This window comes from Benincasa hispida, chromosome 5 (genome assembly GCF_027475165.1).
Source record: "Benincasa hispida cultivar pf3 chromosome 5, pf3_genome.v1.1, whole genome shotgun sequence".
NCBI lineage: Eukaryota > Viridiplantae > Streptophyta > Magnoliopsida > Cucurbitales > Cucurbitaceae > Benincasa > Benincasa hispida.
In genome coordinates this window covers 48,379,775-48,399,970 of record NC_143482.1, presented here as the reverse complement: position 1 = coordinate 48,399,970, position 20,196 = coordinate 48,379,775, and the positions used below count along the sequence as shown (strand labels likewise).

Genomic DNA, 20,196 nt, shown 5'->3' with positions numbered 1-20,196 from the left:
AAGATCCACCAAATACTATTATTTATAGGCAAAGTGACAAATAGGATGTGGACTTACATAGACACCAAGCCTGAATAATTACAAGGCACATGAACAATAATAATAAGACACATGGCTTTAGAACACTAAACAATGGACATCTATTTATTATTATAATATTCATAATAATAATTTTAAAAAATCTTCAAAAGCCGAAGGACATATTGGTAATTTAGAACAATTCAACTCAATTAAAATCAACCAAACCGACCAGTTACAATACTTATTTATGTCCGATTTTACTTTTCGAATTTCCAAGTTATCCGGAAAACTAAGTATGGGCGGCCGGAATGATGACGTTTCTGCAACTTCCGGCCTCCATTTTCCGTTAATTGAATCAGTCGACAAACCAAAAACATATTTTCTTTTCTATGTGCAATTATCGCTTCCATGTCTTCCGTTTTGCTTGGTTACGGTCAGAAATTTTACTTTCTTCCCTTTCCATTCTTCATCTCTGTTCTTCTCACCCTTGAATTGTAGAAATTTTGTGTATTCAAACAGATATAGGTGTAATGAGTGGTGCGGCAATCTACATTCAAGAGGATTTTCAAATTTCTGATGTGAAAGTGGAAATCCTGGTCGGAATCATCAATCTCTACGCCACTATTGGCGCCGCCGTTGCCGGCAGAACATCCGATCTGATCGGCCGCCGCTACACCATGGTTATCTCTGCTGGATTCTTCTTTTTTGGAGCCATTCTCATGGGGTTCGCCCCTAACTACAGCCTCCTCATGTCCGGCAGATTCGTTGCCGGTATCGGTATTGGATACGCTTCGATAATTGCCTCTGTTTACACCGCCGAGGTTTCTCCGACATCATCTCGCGGCTGCCTTTCCTCTTTTCCAGAGGTGCACTGTTAAATTAAGAGCGAGATTTACCTTCCAATTGAAATTACGGCTCAATTCTCTTCTTCTTGGATATGGATTTCCTTATTTCTTCGCAAAATTAAAGAATATTTTAGGAATTTTGTTGCAGGTGTTTGTTAATGTCGGTATCTTACTAGGATACATTTCGAATTACGCATTCTCCAAGCTTCCAATTCAACTAGGATGGCGATTTATGCTTGGAATTGGATTAATCCCATCGTTATTCTTAGCCGCTGTTGTGATTCTCGTAATCCCAGAATCCCCACGATGGCTTGTAATGCAAGGTCGTCTCGGTGAAGCTAAACAAGTCCTCATCAGAACCTCAAATTCCATAGAAGAATCTCTACAACGCCTCGACGACATAAAAAATGTTGTCGGAATTTCAGCGAGTTGCAAAGACGACGTCTTTCCAATCCCAAAACAGAGTAGCCACGGTGGCGGCGTATGGAAAGAGTTCTTCCTTCGCCCAACGCCAGCCGTCCGCCACATCTTGATAACCGTCATCGGCGTGCATTTCTTCCAGGAAGCCTCCGGTATGAATGCCGTCGTTTTATATAGCCCTAGAATCTTTGCAAAGGTCGGAATCTCATCCTCCGACCACAAGCTTCTCGCTTCAGTGGCTGTTGGCGTGACAAAGACAATTTTCATCTTGGTCGCCACCGTCCTATTCGATCGAGTTGGGCGGCGACCATTGATTTTGATGAGCATCGGCGGAATGATCATATCTTTAATTACATTAGGGGTTGGGCTAACGATTATTGAGTGGTCGCAAGAGCAAGACACATGGGTGGTGGGGTTTTGCATTGCCATGGTGTTAACTGCCGTGGCATTTTTCTCGATGGGGATTGGGCCAATGACTTACGTCAGCTCGGAGTTATTCCCGTTGAAGCTACGCGCTCAAGGGGTGAGCATGGGGTTGGTAGTGAATAACGTGATGGGAGGAGTTGTGTCAATGACGTTTTTGTCCCTGTACCATGCGATTACAATTGGCGGCACATTTTTTCTCTATGCTGGCATTGCGATGGTGGGTTGGGTGTTCTTTTATGTAGTCTTCCCAGAGACACGTGGGGTGAATTTGGAGCAGGTTGAGGGACTTTTTGGTAATTTGATGTGGAAATTCTCTATTAAGAAGGCTAATACTTTAGATGACGTGGAAAATAGTGGAAATGCTTAGAAATTAAGGTCTTTTTTTTTTTTTTTTTAATGATTTTCTCAAATACCAAATTTACAGTTTTTTTCTAATATTTGTAATTTTGTATCAGTGAAGAAGTTAAAAGTTTTAAGTTACCTTTGATGGAGCCATTATGGTGTATTTATAGAGGACTTGATCTAGGATTTTATCTTAAATGTACTACGATTAGGATATGAGATTTTTCTAATCCTAAGAAAGATAAAATTTTATACTATTTTATTTTATCTTATTTTTTATTATCTCATATTATCTTGATTTATCTTATATTACCTTGATTTTTAGCTTTATTCTGATAGGCCAAAATTCACTCCTCAACACTAGCCCTCACTCCTAAGTTTGGTTTTGAGGATGGGCTACTTAGTAGTCATGTGTGTTGATGCAAACTTAGGAGTATTGCTTTAACCTTTGTTGCACTTTTGTTCAAACTTTTTCATTATATGGCATACCAACTTATCACTCTGGTATAACCATATCAAACCTTACTCCTCAAAAATCATTAACGGATCTCTGGCCATGCCTGAAACATTTAACAACACCATCTTTTTAAAGATTTAGCTAGGTTTCTAGCACGTGTCCACCGTAACTAAGCAGTGTTGAGCGCAAGTATTAGTATCATGCATGTCCTATCTTGAGGGGTATAGATTCTCGAGCTTGGCTTTTCTTGTCAATTTTGGAAATTTTCAATTTGACAATCCTAATGAGGAGTGTTGATTTGATCGTCATTGTCTCTAATCAATTCCATAGTCTTCATCCTCTAGCACTTAAGCGGAGTTAACCTGCCTATCTTTTGTGACAGGCTTCGACATCTGACTTTAGTACGACTCAAGGTTGTCCCCAAATTGTTGACATTGAATTTGGTTAGTTGAATGTTGGGTAGCCGACCCCTAGTTTTTCACCAAATATCCTTATTTAGAAAATTATTTAAGACCCAATTGAGTTTCCCATAACAATTTTTTAATTTGTGATTAAGCCTGTACGATAAATGTGTGCTTTTGAAAGAATAATGAGTTTTTATATATATTTTTAATATACTACTTAAAATCTATATTAAAAATACATTTTTTTTTGGGGGGGGGGTGGTGGTAGGGGCACATGCCCCCTGACCCCTACATAGATCTACCAGTGTCTTAAGTTACAGATTTAATAAAGCACGTGGAGAAGCTACAAAAGAATATTTGTTTTAAAGAGTTTGAGCAAATTTATAATCATTAGTAATTTCGTTAATCTTAATTGTTCTACATATTTCAAAAAACGATCTAAGATACTTCTGAGGTTCTTCAGTAGGGCATCCTCTAAAAGCATTTTAGTCATACCCCCTCTCAAGACTTGCCATCCAAGCTCCTTTCTACCTTTAAAGGAATTTTGTAAGGGTGAGGATGTCACATATCCATCCCCCCAAAAAAAATCCGTCCTCAAAATTAGATCTAATTACGAAAGCTCTTTTTATTCACTTATTACCAAACTTTTACAAGTTACACTTGTATTTACATCCATACAACTTTGTGGTGCTTTAATACCAATACTATTTTCCAAGTTTCCTTCGGTCTATCTAGACTAGTTGTCAGACAATCCTTGCAATGATGTCCTGGCTGCTCATATTTTAAGCACAAGCCTTCTCTTCCTTTCTAGTCTCTCTTATGGTTTCTATTGCAATTCTGGCAGGGAAGACTTGTAATCGAACTAGTGGCTGCTTCCCAATGTTTCAGAAATCGAAAGAATTATAGGCATTTCTTCCCAATGTGTCCTTGCTTGCATACATAACACTCGTTCGTTCCTCACAAGCATTTTCCCATGTAGTTCTTTCCACACAACACACAGAAAGGATTTTTCTTTTCCTCCATTCCCATCTATTAACTAGTGAATAAACATAAATCCTTATAAAGTCTGAGTACTTCATTACCACATTATAAAACACATATACACAATAACAGTTGGCCTATAATAATGCAAATTCAAATAAATAGTTTAACTTTAGAAAGATAAATCCCCATTTCAGGCTTTCGAAGTCTTCACTTTCCTCTTATCCTGTTGTCTAGACTGAGGGCAGTTTCATTTATAGTGACTTGGTTCCCCATAGCTATAGCACACATTAGTACCTCCATAGCATCCCTCTGAGTGGTACCGCTTACATTCGGAGCACCATGGCTTTCGATTAACACTTGCGATGGATTCTCCAGGATATTGAGTGTGTGCCTTGTCTTGTGAATGTTCTACTTTGATCTTTTGCTTTCCGGAACAGGTCTTAGATATTTTTTACTCGAAACCCCTAATGTAATCTTCTAACTCTCCTCTTTCTGATCCTTGGGCTCCGATTCTGTTTTCCCAACTAGACTGGCTTCCACCTGCATTGTTGCCTCAACTAATTTTGAAAATTCCAATATATCAACACTGGCAGTTACTGGTGTGCGAATTTTAGGTCGTAATCCCTTCTCGAACCTTTTTCACCTCTCCTCTTCATCCTTGACTATATTGCCAGTGTATCTACTAAGTTCAGTGTACATTTGCTCATACTCGGCCACCGACATGGAGCCTTGTACGAGTCCTAATAATTTATTTCGCTTTGCATCGCGAAACGCCTGGGGATAGAATTTCTCGTAGAAATCTTTCCCAAACTCCTCCCACGTAAACTCATCCCCTGACCTCCTTCTACTCTATAACATACGCCACCGATCTTCAGCTCTCTTTTACAATAAGAAGGTAGCGAGAGTTACCTTTCTATCATCAGGGCATCACATTACCCTGAAGCACTTCTCAATTAGGACAAACCAAGCCTCAGCGTCGGTGGGGTTCGTAGTTCCTTCGAAGGTTATGGCACCTAGTGCCTTTAATCGTTTGATTCCAAATCATTTTTCTTGGTTCACTGACCCTGCTTCTAATCCCTTTGCTACATACTGAGAAAATCTCTCTAAGAATTGCTCCTCTACTTCAGCTCTTACCTACGGACTGCTAGATTCACTCTGGTCTCCTTCCTTCGTCTTGGAGGTAGCATCATAGTCCCTTTTGGAGGTTACTTACGAAGTCTGCCACTTCTTTGGGGCATGGTTTTCTATAATATATCACATATTAGACATATTATAGCGTCATCATGCTCACACTAATGAACCCTATTCCCCAAATCTTATGCACTGATACCAACTAGTCTCACCCCTTCCCAAGACTTGCCCACTGAGCTACTTTCTACCTTTAAAGGAATCCTATAAAAGTGAGAGTGACATTTTTCCCTAGCCATTTGAATCAACCCTAGTTTCAACTCAAAGTTGTTTGTATTTATGGGTGCATTCAATATGTTGGGTTGAGCTATAGGGAATGGTGGTTGAAAATAATCCCTAATAGCTTTCTCCGCTTCTTCGGCCATCTCTTCTTCTTCTTCTTCTTTCCGTTTATCCCTAAGATTTCTCCTCAAAGTACGTTCAATCTTAGGGTCAAAAGGCACAAAAGAAATGTCCTTGTCACGGGTCATGCACAAGAGAAAACACCAGCCAAGATTAGAACAAAAATAAGCCTTCGTCTAAAATATCTCCGATTTTTAAATATTACGTACAAATCGTTATTTTTTATTCCCGACAACAGCGCCAAAAACTTGATGTGTGAATCATGTGCAGGTAAATATATATAATCAAGTTATAATAATTAAAACGACTCAAGAGGCCGAGTATCGTCCTTAGAAATCAATTAAAAAGTTATTGTTTAGTATCTCAGAATTGTGTGAATTTTAGCTAAGGAATAAAAATCGAGTTGAATTTGAAATTTTATAAGCAATAAAGAAGCAATAAAGAATTTTGAAAATCCAAGAGTAAAAGTGTTCTAAGGTATTGAATCTGTTAACTACTTCATTAGGTCTACTATAGTCAATTCATGGAATCATGTATGAACAATATGCCTAAGTCTAGAAACTTAATTTAAGATTATTTTCTCACAAAAACAACCTATTCTCATTGAACTTAAATGATGACTAACTTCTTGAAATCAAATTAAGAAGCAAGATAATAAGTATTGTCATCAACAACTTTCACTAATAATCTAACTATGTTCATGAGAGTTTAATAATGATTCAATGATAGGTCTGATTAAACATTCAATTTATCAATAAAACATTCAACCTAACATTCATTGAAGGTCAAGCAGTAAAAATGAAGCACAATATCATTGAAAAACATAAAGTTCAACAGGATCCATGAAAAGACTAAACTTAACCTAAATTCCTAATAGCTTCATCAACACCCTAAAACAAGAGAGTTTAAGCATTCACGGATCTTAAATAGATACTTGCATACAAATTTTATAGGATTAAGTTAAAAAAGTAAAGGGCACTATCATGATGCTTCTCCTTTAATGGAACTCACCAATCTCCTCTCAGTCAACACCTCGGGATCTCCAATGGTCTCTAAAATAATTCTCCACAATCTTTAACTTTTCTAGGGAAAAAGCTCACTCTTCTAGGTCTAAATTCGTGCTGAATGCCATGTCTTGAGTGTTGAAGATCATCCAAATATATAGAAGAAGAAAACTTAGAGAGTCCAAGAACTTGTCAAAATTGAGAAATTTTTTATTTTTGGAAGCCAATGTCGCAGTGTTCTCCTGATTTATGCCCTCACATGTAGTCCCTTGTTGAAGTGCAACGATGCTCACCTAGCGTAACAACGCTCTTCATGGGCACTGCGTTGCTCTATTGGATGTAAAAAAATATTGTTCTCGGGTCTTCAGTGTTGGCGCTAATCCGCCCTGCTCAAGGTTTTTCTTATTTTCTTCACTTTCTCATTCGACTTTGCCTCAATTTGGTTCTTTTGACTTCTAATTAATTTTCATGATAATTCCTTGAAAACCACTAGCAAACACATCAAAAGTGATAAAAATGGCCCTAAATACAAGACAAATAATACACATTTCAGGTGCATTTCATAATGCATTAACCTTAAAATTTTATCACTAACCTTGAAAATCTCCCTTAAAGTTTTATCTCTGATTTATGTACCACTGCCCTAAATAAAGGCCATTAACTTCAATTAAAATAATAATAATAATAACTTTAGCACTAAATAAAGGCCATTAACTTGCAAAATAAATTAGCACTAATTTTCGGCATTTCTAACGTATTAAAAAATATTAAAAATAATTAATTTACTAGATATAACATTAAATTTTGAATCTAAATAATCATTGTTTTAACAAATGTATAATTGGTCAAGAATCTATGGACAAAAAATAAAAAATTTAAGAATCTATTAAATACAAAATTGAAAGTTGAAATATATATTAAATACTTTTTGAAGTTCAAAGATCTACTAGATAAAAATTAAAAATTCAAAACTATTGGACACTTTACAAAATTATAATATAATTCAAGAAAAGACAACGTGAATAAATTTTGAAAATTTATGGATGGAATGTTAATAATAATAATAATAATAATAATAATAATAATAATAATAATAGTTTATATTATTTATCACAATTAACAATAAATTAATATAATGAATTAATGAGGTATGGATTTTTATTGGCTCTATCTGTGATCTCCTCTATTAGTTGAGAGTCTATTCTTGATTTCTTTTCTACGAGAGCTTTTTATGAGCTACCTTTGCTCGAAGCTTATGTTTTTCAGCAATCTAGCTTAAAGATCATCTCTTTGGTGGTTTCTGTCTGTCGTTTAGAATCAATTTGTTATCAAGTGTTCTTTTTTACCGTTGTACCCAAAAAGAATAATTAATTTTAAAATTTGTTGAAATCATGGAGAGTATTTTTTTTAGAGCATTTAACACATTTTGTTAGTGTTTTACATTATATTGTTCTGTTATTTAATTGGGAAATTGGATATGGTAGCATCAATTATGATACATTACCTTGGTGAATTGATTTTATCTTGCTGTGATATTTTCCCTTTTGGTATATTTTGTTGCTTGGTCTGAGTTCTTATTCACTTCTCCAATAGTCTTCCTCCACGTGTATTGCCTTTTGAATATAAATTAATTGCCTTTGCTAAAGCACGGTCCTAAACACAAAGAAACAAAGCCTCTCACTCACGGTGCCACCCCACAAGTTGGTGGAGGAGATTATTTTAACTTATATAGACTTTTGTTCATTAGAAGGATTCCAGGTGATCCAGGCCCTCCAAGAAACTTGTGTGTGCTTAGAAAAATTGCATCATAGCCGTCAATTTCCCCTGCCTGCATATCAATTTACACATAAGGACCATTGCACCAGACAACAGATTCAATAGTCATCCTTAGTGAATGCTTTAATTCATGTAAATAGGTAAAAGTTCAGGTGCCTTGCAGCAAAATCAAAGCAAATGCCTCCATAGCAATGGTTTTTTGTATCTGAATAAATTCCTGTGACATTAATACAAGCAGTTGAAAGTAACATGTTTTATTTAACTAGATAAGTTAGATGAATTTAAGGATGTGGGTTAATTAGGCATATTAATTGATGAGAGTTAGTAAAGTCATGTGTTGGAGAGAGTTAGATACGTTAATCAATTAAATATAGGGCTTTAAATGTTTTATGGATGTCTAATTAAGATGAGAGTTATAGATTTAAATTTGTCAATGACAATCCTATAAATAGGATTCTTTTGTACTGTAAAGCATCCAATTGTGTAGAAAAGAACACACAAAGAGAGTTCAATCAAAAGTGTGAACCAAGTTTGAAGAGTCTTTCAATTAGAAGTGTTTTTGTTTCCTCTCAAATAATCGTTTGTTGGTTATTTATTTGTGAGTGTCCATTACACGCTTCCAACAAAGTGGTATCGGAGCTTGAGTTTGAAAAACAATAATTGTTTTGCAAATGACAAATAACAATTTGGTTCTCTTCCAAGTGTATCGACTTATGAAAAAAAATTATAACAGTTAGTGTATTCATATGAAAGCTCTACGAGAAGCTTATCAAAGGACCGCCCACAAAGGCAGGAGTTCCCAAAACACTCAGGATTGAGGTCATGTCATCTATGGTCGTTTAGGTGATATGCAAGTCTCTAGTATCAATGGCGTTATATGCAGAGTCTAGTCCTCTCGTGGTCCAGGTCTTATACAAACATTTTGTATAGGACATCCCCGCTCGCATGTCTCCACATGAGTGGTTAGGATCTACCATCTGTAGTAGTTTACAATACTTGTCAACCTCTATAAAATGGGTCGTATCCGTAGAGTCACCAAGATCAGGTATCCCACCTTAATCCTTATACTACAGATCTATATAGGTTATCACTTAAGGCATGATCCACTTGTATATCACATATAAATGTTTAAGTTCACAAGATGTATGAGACATTTTCAATAATGGTTATGATGAATCAGAAAGTGATGCGACTTTAATCAAGCTCAACGAGAAGCTTTGCAAAATACAAGAAAGAAAGACCAAAAGGCTCTCACCATCATTCATCAAGTCATCGATGATCCAAATTTTGAGAAGATTTATGGAGTAATTACTGCACAACCGACATGACAAATTTTGGAGAACACATACAAAGGAGTAGATCAAGTCAAAAAGGTCCACCTCCAAAAATTGAGAGGTGATTATGAATCACTACATATGAAGGAATTTGAATCAGTTTCAGATTATATTTTAAGATTGCTAGCAGTAGTAAATGAAATGAAAAGATATGATGAGACGATAGATGATGAGCAAGTGGTAGAAAAGATACTTCGCTCATTGGATAAATTCAATTTCATCGTTGTAGCTATTGAAGAATCAAACGATTTGAGTATAATGTACATTGATCAACTTATGAGTTCCTTACAAGCCCATGAAGAGAAACTTCTCAAGAAGAACAACAAACAACTGAGCAACTTTTTCAGTCAAAGTTGCAGTTGAGAGATAAAGAAGATAGCCAAGAAAAAGGCAATCAAAGTCGAGGACGTGGTAACAATCGTGGACATGTTGATTTCAGAGATCGAGGTTGAAGAAATTATGGTCAAAGAAAATTTGATGAGAGTAATTCAAACTCTAATTCATCAAGAGGTCGTGGAAGACAAAATTATTCAAGGTTAAATGGAGAAAGATCAAATAATGAAAAAAAGTATGATAAAAGATAGGTTGAATGTTATAACTGTCATAAATTTGGCAATTATTCCTGGGAATGTAGGAATAAAGTAGAAGAAAATAAAAATTATGCTGAGAAATATGAATAAAGCGATGAGTCATCTTTGCTTCTAGCATGCAAAGGTGAAGAAGCATGTGAAAATAATGCATGGTATCTTGATAGCGGTGAAGCAATCACATGTGTGGATGTAAGTCAATGTTCGTGAAACTTGATGAATCTGTTGGTGGTAATGTCATATTTGGTGATGCCACAAAAATTCTTGTTAAAGAAAAAGGTAAGATTTGGATCAACTTGAAGAGTGGGAAGCATGAGTTTATCTCTAACATTCATTATGTGCTTGATATGAAGAACAATATTTTGAGTTTGGGACAACTCTTAGAGAAAGGCTATAATATTTTGATGAAGAATTATAGTCTTTCAATAAGGGATAATCGTGATAATATGATGGCTAAAGTGCAAATGACAAAGAATGCATCATAAGTTCGAAACGCTTGAAAAGTTCAAGGAATATAAGGCAGAGGTTGAGAACCAATTAGGTAAAAAGATTAAAACACTTCGATCAGATCAAGGTGGTGAGTATATGGGCTTAAAATTCCAAGACTATTTGATAGAATAAGGAATTCAGTCTCAACTCACAGCACCTAGCACACCTCAACTTAATGATGTTCTAGAAAGGAGAAACAGAACCCTGTTGGACATGGTTTGCTCAATGATGAGTTATGCTCAGTTACCTAGTTCTTTTAGGGGATATGAAGTAGAGACTGTCGTGTATATTTTGAACATGGTTCCCTCGAAAAATGTTTTAGAAACATCTTACTTGCTATGGAGATGACGTAAAGGTAGTTTACGTCACTTTAGAATTTGGGGATGTCCAGGACATGTGTTGATACTTAACCTAAAGAAATTGGAATGTCGTTCAAAAGTATGCCTATTTGTAGGCTATTCTAAAGAGACAAAAGGTGGTTATTTTTATGATGCTCAGGAAGATAAAGTATTTGTATCGACAAAAGCAACATTCCTAGAGGAAGACCGCATAAAAAATCATCAACCTTGCAATAAGCTAGTATTAAGTGAAATGTCCAGAGAAAGTACAAATAGGTCAACAAGAATTGTTGATCAAGTTCGTCCTTCAACAAGTGTTGTTGATGAAATTGGCACTTCACATTCTTCTCAAGAATTGAGAATGCTTCGATGTAGTAGGAGGGTTGCTCAACAGCCTAATCGTTACATGAGTTTAACAGAAACTCAAGTCGTCATACCTGATGATGGTTTAGAGGATCCATTGACTTTTAAACAGGCAATGAAAGATGTGGATAAAGACTAGTGGATAAAAGCCATGGACCTTGAAATTGAGTCAATGTACTTCAATTCAATCTGGAAACTTATAGATCAACCAAAAGGGGTAAAACCTATTAGTTACAAATGGATCTATAAGAGAAAACGAGACCAAACTGGTAAGATACATACTTGCAAAGCTAGACTCATGGCAAAAGGGTTTACCCAAAGAGAGGGGGTAGACTATGACCAAACCTTCTCTCCGATTGCTATGATTAAGTCTATTAAAATAATCTTGTCCATTGCTGCCTTTTATGATTATGAAATCTGGGAATGGATGTCAAGACAGTTTTTCTAAATGGCTATCTTGAAGAAAGTATCTATATCTCTAAACTAAAAGGGTTTATTTAATAGGGTCAAGAACAAAAGGTTTGCACGCTTAAATATCCATTTATAGGTTAAAACAAGTGTCTCGGTCCTGGAATATGAGATTTGATACTGGGATTAATTCTTATGGCTTTTAACATAACGCTGACGAACCTTGTGTTTACAAGAAGATTGTCAACAAAATTGTAGCTTTTTCTGATAGCTTTGAACAGAACGTTGATGAACCTTGTGTTTACAAGAAGATTGTCAACAAAATTGTAGCTTTTTCTGGTTCTATATGTTGATGATATTCTACTCATTAGAAATGAGGTACAATTTCTAGCTGACATTAAGAGATGGCTAGCTACTCAATTCCAAATGAAGGATTTGGGTGATGCACAATATGTTCTTCAGATCCAAATAGTTTGGAACCGCAAAAACAGAACGTTAGCTTTATCTCAAGCATTTTATATAGACAAGATGTTGTCTAGATATAAAATGAAAAATTCTAAGAGAGGTGTATTGCCTTTCAGGTATGAAATTCATTTGTCTAAGGAACAATGTCCTAAGACACCTCAAGAGGTTGAGGTTATGAAACGAATTCCATATGCATCAGTAGTTGGGAGTTTAATGTATGTCATGTTGTGTATACGTCCCGACATATGCTATGCAGTTGGAATTATCAGCAGATATCAGTCCAATCCTGGATATGATCATTGGACTGTCGTTAAAAACATTCTCAAGTATCTTCGAAGAATGAGAGACTATATGCTCGTATATGGTGCTAAGGATTTGATCCTTATAGGATACATTGATTCTGATTTTCAAACCAATGTGGATTCTAGAAAATCAACTTCGGGATCATTATTACTCTAAATGAAGGACTAAGAGGGGGGTGAAGAGGGTATAATTAAACTTTTTCTTAAAGTTTGATCAATTTGATCTAATTAGATATTTTTAAATTAAATTGATAAAAACTCTAATTTATGCTAAATAACAAGATTGATAAAAATCATGTAACAATATACTCAATCAATCTCAACAACAAAATCAAGCAATTAAAATTAAATGCAAGAATAACTAGGAAAGAGATAGAGCATAAGACACCATGGTTTTTATAGCGGTTCGGTCAAACACGACCTACATCCACTTTCCCAAGCACCTCTTGGGACTTCAATTAAAAAAAAAAAAAAAATCTTCTTTTGACTCTTTCCACGGATGAGAGTGCGCTACCTTGCTCCTTTTACAGGTTCAAGAGCAAACTCGATTCTTTCCACAGGTTAGGATCCAACCGTTACAATGTTTTGAAAATTTAAATCACACAATGAAACTCTCTAAAAAGAGTGGGTATACAAGATTGAGCTCATACACTTTAATCCTCATAATACAATAGAAATTTCTCTCAAGAATGAGAAGAAAAAAAAGAAATTGGAAGCTTGTAGAGAGAGTAACAATGGTGGCCTTTTAAAAAAAAAAAAAAAAAAAATTGATGATTGTAATATGTGAAAAGTTGTAGAAATTTGGAGAAGAAGATAGGTTTAAATAGAAACGAAAAGTTTTTAGAAACCACATTTAATTTGGACCATTGGATTTTGGAAAAGAAAAATCAATGGTGGAGATTTTAAGCTAAACTAGTCGTTTGACACAAACAAAATATATATTAAATTCTTTTTCTTTTCAAATTTATTTTCTTTTTAAAATCAATCCAAAAATAAAAAACATAGCATGTGGCAAAAACTAGCAACACAAATATAAAATAATATAAAATTCATTTTCCTTTTAATTTTTTTTTAAATTCATTTACTTTTTAAAATCAATCCAAAAAATCAAAAGCTCACCATGTGTCACTTTCTTAATGATCCACCATTCAACAAATATGCTGACACATGTCTACATGCAAATAGTCCGATTATGCCACCTCATCTACCACGGTATTTTTCTGTTAAACTTATTTCGGTCATATCTTCTTCATTTGAACTCCGATTTGAGCGATTCAAATTGCGTTGGAACTGTTATTTCGAGCTCTACGACACTTCAAAACACTTAAATTGTTAATGAATAAAATTAGGTTTGTTATCATCAAAACATTAATTAATTAATTTGGGATTAAGGGACAAAAAGCTAACAATCTTCTATTTTTTTATGATGACAAACCATAGAAGAAGAATAACTTGAAATGCATATAACCATAGCAACACATATTGACCAACAACTAATTTTAATATAAGTATACATATCATCACAAAGATCATTCTTAAAATTCATTCAAAAGAATTAACTTCTTCCCTTTTACTAATTCTCCCCCTAAATAATATATTCAACACAATCATAACACATTTTTCTTATACTTCTCTTTGGAATCATAAAAAAAAAAAAAAAAAAAACATATAAGTGCTCCCCCTAAAAATATGACATATACAAATATTCCAATTCTCCCCTTATCAATATGCATTATAATATAATATCAAGTATGATAGGAAATCAAGATACATTACAACGAATAATACCACGCTCACGCCTATTTTTGAAAAAACTTTCTTAATTCAAAGGCTTGGTAAAAATATCCACCAATTGATTATTAGAGCTTACAAATTCAAGGGTAATATTACATTTTGCACATGCTCTTTAATAAAATGATGCATAATATCAATATGCTGAGTCCTAGAATGATGGATAGGATTCTTAGTCAAATTAATAGCACTAGTATTATCACAAAATATGGGCATGCTATCAAACTTTAATCCAAAATCACAAAGAGTTTGTTTCATCCAAAGAATTTGTGCACAACAACTAGCAACCGCAATATATTCCACTTCGATAGTGGATAAAGCAATCGAGTTTTGCTTTTTACTAACCAAGATACTAAGGAACTACCAAAAAATTGGCAAGTCCACTAGTGCTCTTACGATCAAGTAAACTACCGATAAAATCCGCATCGGAATATCCAACCAAATTAAATTCAACATTTTTAGGATAATTAAGAAAGATAAACAATAACATGAAAGTTCTCAATAAAACATGAACACATAATTTACATTTCTTCTCCTATCTACTTGCCTTCTAAAAGAAGTATAACAAGCAACAACATTGTAAATTCTAGAGCCATCATAAAGAGTTAATCAAGTTTGGGTTAATTGTATTTAAGACTAATTTCACAAATTTCTCCCCCTTTGGAAATCAACTGAGCACTCCCCTTAAGAAGGGACAAAAAAAAAAAAAAAATTTAACACAATAGTTCAACTTGGGGTAGAAATATCAAATAAAGTTTAATATAATTTCCCCCTAAAAGGATAAAGTACAATATGAATAAGAGAGTCACATAACAATAAAGTAATATGAGAATCAATTTCATTCATAAATGAAATTGATATATAAAAGTATATTACTCCGCCTAAAAATCAAGCAATCTCCTTCTAATGAAAAAAATCATTAAACATCAAAGAGATAAAATCATTCAAGTAAATCAAACAATTGACCAAAATATCAAATATTATAACATAAACACCAATTGTTGTGAAACAAATGATACCAAATAATAGCAAAGCCATATTACCAAATCAATATAAGCATAGAAGCAATATAAATGAATTTGTACCAATTTTGAATAATATGCTACCGGGGGTTCAAGGATGTAACAATTTTATGAATACTCCCCATATAGAAAAGAATTTAACATCTCTTAAAAAAAATGCTCAATGATCGATTCTTTTTAACATAAGACAAATATCAACTCAAAATGATTGTCATTCAACGATGTAAACCATAGAATATGCATAACTTCATGCTCAAAAGGCATTCAATAAAAACTCTAATCAATTGCATTCAAAGGATAATCAACATATATAATCATCAAAATAAAGATAATTTTTTTGCAAAATTCAACATCCTTTTCCTCAATATTTTCCAAGAAAAACACAAGGATAGAACAAACATCTAATCGATAAAAAAGCCAAATAATAAACAATATAGATAAAAGGCAAATAGATAGATATTCAATCATTTCTCATGGGCATTGATTTCTATATACAATATAATTCAAGATAGCAAATTTAAACTTTCCAAAACCATTCAAGAGATATAATTTTCATAAAGATACCAAAAGCATAATTATCTCAAGAGTTAAAAAAAATAAATATTAGCAAATATGCAATTTTTTATTGGATTCAAGTAAGCCATAAGAGTTATTTCAATTTAAAATAATTTCTTATTTTTAGTCCAAACAACCAATTGATTCTTGAACCATACCTATATATATATATAAAAAAAAAAAAAAAAAAAAAAAAAAAGCTCAACTAGAAGATTTTGGTACCCATTTCTTGGGTTCTTCATTATTAGTGAGCAAAGACTTTGGTACCCATTTCAAATTAGTTCCAAAATTAGTAGCATTTATTTTCGGCAAATAACAAGTATGATATTTATGACCAATTTTTTCGGAGGAATAACATACACCGTTAGGTAAGAATTTCTTTTTAACTAATTGATTTTTCACAATCTTTTACTCAAAGAAATTTTTCCTTGGAGCATTTTTCAATTTAAAAAAATTTGGTCTAATATGACCTTTAACTCTTCTTTTTCTTTCAGCATATGCAAAAGATCATTTTTCTAATGATTGTCACATTTAAGAAACTTAATTTTATCAACAAGAGAAAATTTATCTTTTTCTAAAGATATTGCTATTTTCTAAAATAAGAATTTTATCTTTCAAGCTAGTAATTTCATCTTTCAACTCTAACGAGCAAGATCTATTTTTCTCATTTTCATCTCTTAAATCACTCAATTCATCAATTTTCAAATCACATGATAAAGATTGAGCTCATCATTCTCATTTTTAAGAAAGATAAATTTGTCATTCAATGCATTTTTCTCATTACAACAATCAACTTTATTATGCAACAACACATTAGTAGCTCTATTTTTCAAACAATCATTTTCATCTATCAAAGATTTATTTTCAATAAACAATGCTTTAAAATTCTTTGATAATTTAATATATTTAGAGCTAAGCTTTTCTAAATCACGTTACATATCTTCAAACACATTATATAATTCATCATAAGAAAGGGATTTATGAATTACCTCATCTTCATCACTCTCATCATCAGAATCTTTATTCGAATGGACCATTAAACACAATGAGGAACCATTACATTTTTTTCTTGATCCCATGATAGAAAGTTCCTTGATTTTGAGAGTTACAATTCTCCTTCACATAAAATAAATCATTAGCAGTACAAGAAGAATGTTGTACACTATACATATTATCAAGGAAGTTCCAAATGTCATATGCATAGTCAAAATGTAGAATTGTTTCACACATTTGTTTATCTAATGCACAATATATGATATTTATTGCTTTATAACAAGCAACTCATTATTCAATTCCAAATTTTTTAAATCATGCTCACAAACATATAAAATATTGAAATCCATAACAAGCATAAAAGTTTTCATTTTATTTTTCCAAGCATCATACTTACTGCCATCAAAGAAGGGAGGTCTATCAATACAACAATTTTCTATGGTTGTCATAGCTCTAGTAATTAAGCTTTTAATTTTTTTTTCAAATTAATAAGATACTTTATATATCAAAATAATATTTGAAAAATAATTTTATGTAGAAGAGCTACCTTCTCTGATACTAATTGTAGGAGTGAGAAACTCAAACAATGGGTATCAATCTAAAATGATGAAATTTTATTTATCACAAATAAGAGAGCAACTGGCTCTGATACCAATTTTTGGACCGGGATGGTAACCCTAGAGGGGGTGAATAGGGTTTAATTAAACTTTTTCTAAAGTAGGCTCAATTTGATCTAATTAGATATTTTTAAATTAAATTGATAAAAACTCTAATTTATGCTAAATAACAAGATTGATAAAATTATGTAATAATATACTCAATCAATCTCATCCAATAAAATTAAGCATTAAAATTAAATGCAAGACTAACTAGGAAAGAGATAGAGAAGAAGACATCGTGGTTTTTATAGTGGTTCGGTCAAACACGACCTACATCAACTTTCCCAACCACATCTTGGGACTTTGACTAAAAAATGTTTCTTTTGACTCTTTCCATAGATGAGAGCTGAACCGCTATCTTACTCCTTTTACGGGTTCAAGAGCAAATTCAATCCTTTTCACGAGTTAGGATCCAACCGTTACAATGTTTTGAAACTTTAAATCACACAATGAAACTCTCTAAAAAGAGTGAGTATACAAGATTGAGCTCACACACTTTAATCCTCAGAATACAATAGAAATTTCTCTCAATAATAAGATGAAAGAAAGAAATTTGAAGCTTGTAGAGAGAGTAACAATGTGGCTTTTTTTTAAAAAATTTTGAGAATTATAAAATTTGAAAAGTTATTGTAGAAATTTGGAGAAGAAGACGGGTTTAAATAGAGAGGAAAAACTTTTAGAAACCACATTTAATTTGAACCATTGGATTTTGGAAAAGAAAAATCAATGGTGGAAATTTTAAACTAAACTAGTCGTTAGACAAAAACAAAATATAATATTAAATTCTTTTTCTTTTGAAATTTATTTTCTTTTTAAAATCAATCAAAAAATAAAAAACATACCATGTGTCAAAAATTAGCCGTTAGACACAAACATAAAATAATATTAAATTTATTTTCCTTTTAAATTCATGTTCTTTTTAACATCAATCCAAAAATCAAAAGTTCACTATGTGTCACTTTCTTAATGATCCACCATTCAACCAATATACTAGCATATGTCTACATGAAAATGGTCCGATTATGCCATGTCATCCACCACAGTATTTTACCATTAAACTTGTTTCGGCCATATCTTCTTCCTTTGAACTCCGATTTGAGCGATTCAAATTGCGTTGAAATTGTTATTCCGAGCTCTACACAATAGATACTTCAAAACACTTAATTTATTAATGAATAAAATCAAGTTTGTTATCATCAAAATATTAATTAATTAATTAATTAAATTAATTTATTTGGGATGAAGGGCCAAAAAGCCAACAAAACAAAGTTGTATTGCTAACTCCACCATGGAAGTTGAGTATATAGCTGCATGTGAAGCAACCAAAGAAGCAGTATGACTCAGAAAATTTTTGGCCGATTGGGAAGTAGTTCCAAATATGCATCAGCCCATCACCCTCTATTGTGATAATAGTGGAGCAGTTGTAAATTCCAAAGAATCTAGAAGCCATAAGCGCGGAAAGCATATTGAGCACAAGTACCATTTCATCAGGGAGATAGTAAACCGACAAGATGTGTTCGTCACACAAATAGCCTCAAAATACAACTTAGCTTATCCATTTACAAAGGTCTTCCTAGCTAAAATGTTCAAAGGTCACCTAGCAGGACTAGGACTACGAGATAGATAAATCTAGGGCAAGTAGGAGAAATACTGGGTATCTGATGCCCTAGTTTATTGTATTTACTCTCTCATTAATCAACATTGTATATATTTGTATCAACTTTAGTTTTAGTCCAACTAGGAGCTTGTTGGGTTGTATGTCCTAAAACTCACAGTTTGTAGTTTTAAACATAATCTACTTACAATAAAGATATTATTGACGTTTATTCAATAAAACTATTTTTTAATATGTAAATTGAACTTGTAAAGATTAAATCCAATCAACTAATATCCATGGCTATTACATGAGTACTTGGACTTTATGTGGAGACATAAAGATGGATCAAGTTCAAGTAAATAGCCAAAATGGTCTCTGATAACACTATTGGATGTGACCCACTTTATATTTTGTATTTATTACAAACGATGCGATCCTGAATCGTTCATGTGGAGACATACGAGTGGAGGCATCCTATGCAAAGAGTTTGTATAAGACCAGGACCAAGAAATAAGTCACTCTTACTTTATAACATTGTTTACTATTTAAGACTGGCTATTTCAAATTGATGACCTAGGTAACTCGACCTTAAGCCTAAGCTAACTATGAACTCCTGTTCATTCGGGATTATTCTTAAATTTGCATAGGTGAGGGTTGACTCAACAGTGTCGACTCAATAAGCCTCCCATTTCAGGGGTATGACCGAGTAAATAGTTGGAAACATAGAGTGCAAGACGGAATTTGCTCCTACCCGCTTTTAGGGATAGTAGAGAAGTTGGTCTCTTAAGTATTGATTCCAGGTCTTGAACAAGGGGCCCACCCTCTCGATGGATCGAGTGGGACTCAATTTGATGATTGAATCAAACCAATTGTTCATTAGAGGATCAATGGGACTTAAGGAGCAAGATGTAATCTCGGGAGTAAAACAACATTTGACCCAACCGTTATTACGAACAACCTGTGAAGGGTTGACTTACTGATTGTGGTTAAATCAAGTGGACATAAATATATCAACAGTGATGAGAGTTCAACTACTGGGCTTTAGTGGAGTGACTTGATAGTTAATGAATGTTGGTTAATTTGG

At 33.4% G+C, this 20,196-nt stretch overlaps 1 protein-coding gene across 1 annotated transcript; it reads left to right on the top strand.

The window, feature by feature from the left end:
* The first annotated feature begins 265 nt into the window (after positions 1–265).
* Positions 266–2,316, top strand: LOC120077632 (polyol transporter 5-like). The gene is made up of 3 exons (XM_090313895.1): positions 266–454; positions 541–887; positions 1,015–2,316. The coding sequence occupies exons 1-3, from the start codon at positions 430–432 to the stop codon at positions 2,077–2,079; spliced, it is 1,437 nt and encodes a 478-aa protein (XP_090170021.1). The 5' UTR covers positions 266–429; the 3' UTR covers positions 2,080–2,316.
* Positions 2,317–20,196: the final 17,880 nt, after the last annotated feature.

Bases quoted from the DNA above. Each gene is read 5' to 3' on its own strand.
- LOC120077632 (XM_090313895.1), top strand. From the start codon at position 430: ATGTCTTCCGTTTTGCTTGGTTACG. The intron at 455-540 runs GTCAGAAATTTT...GTATTCAAACAG, and splicing joins TTCCGTTTTGCTTGGTTACG to ATATAGGTGTAATGAGTGGT. The intron at 888-1,014 runs GTGCACTGTTAA...ATTTTGTTGCAG, and splicing joins GCCTTTCCTCTTTTCCAGAG to GTGTTTGTTAATGTCGGTAT.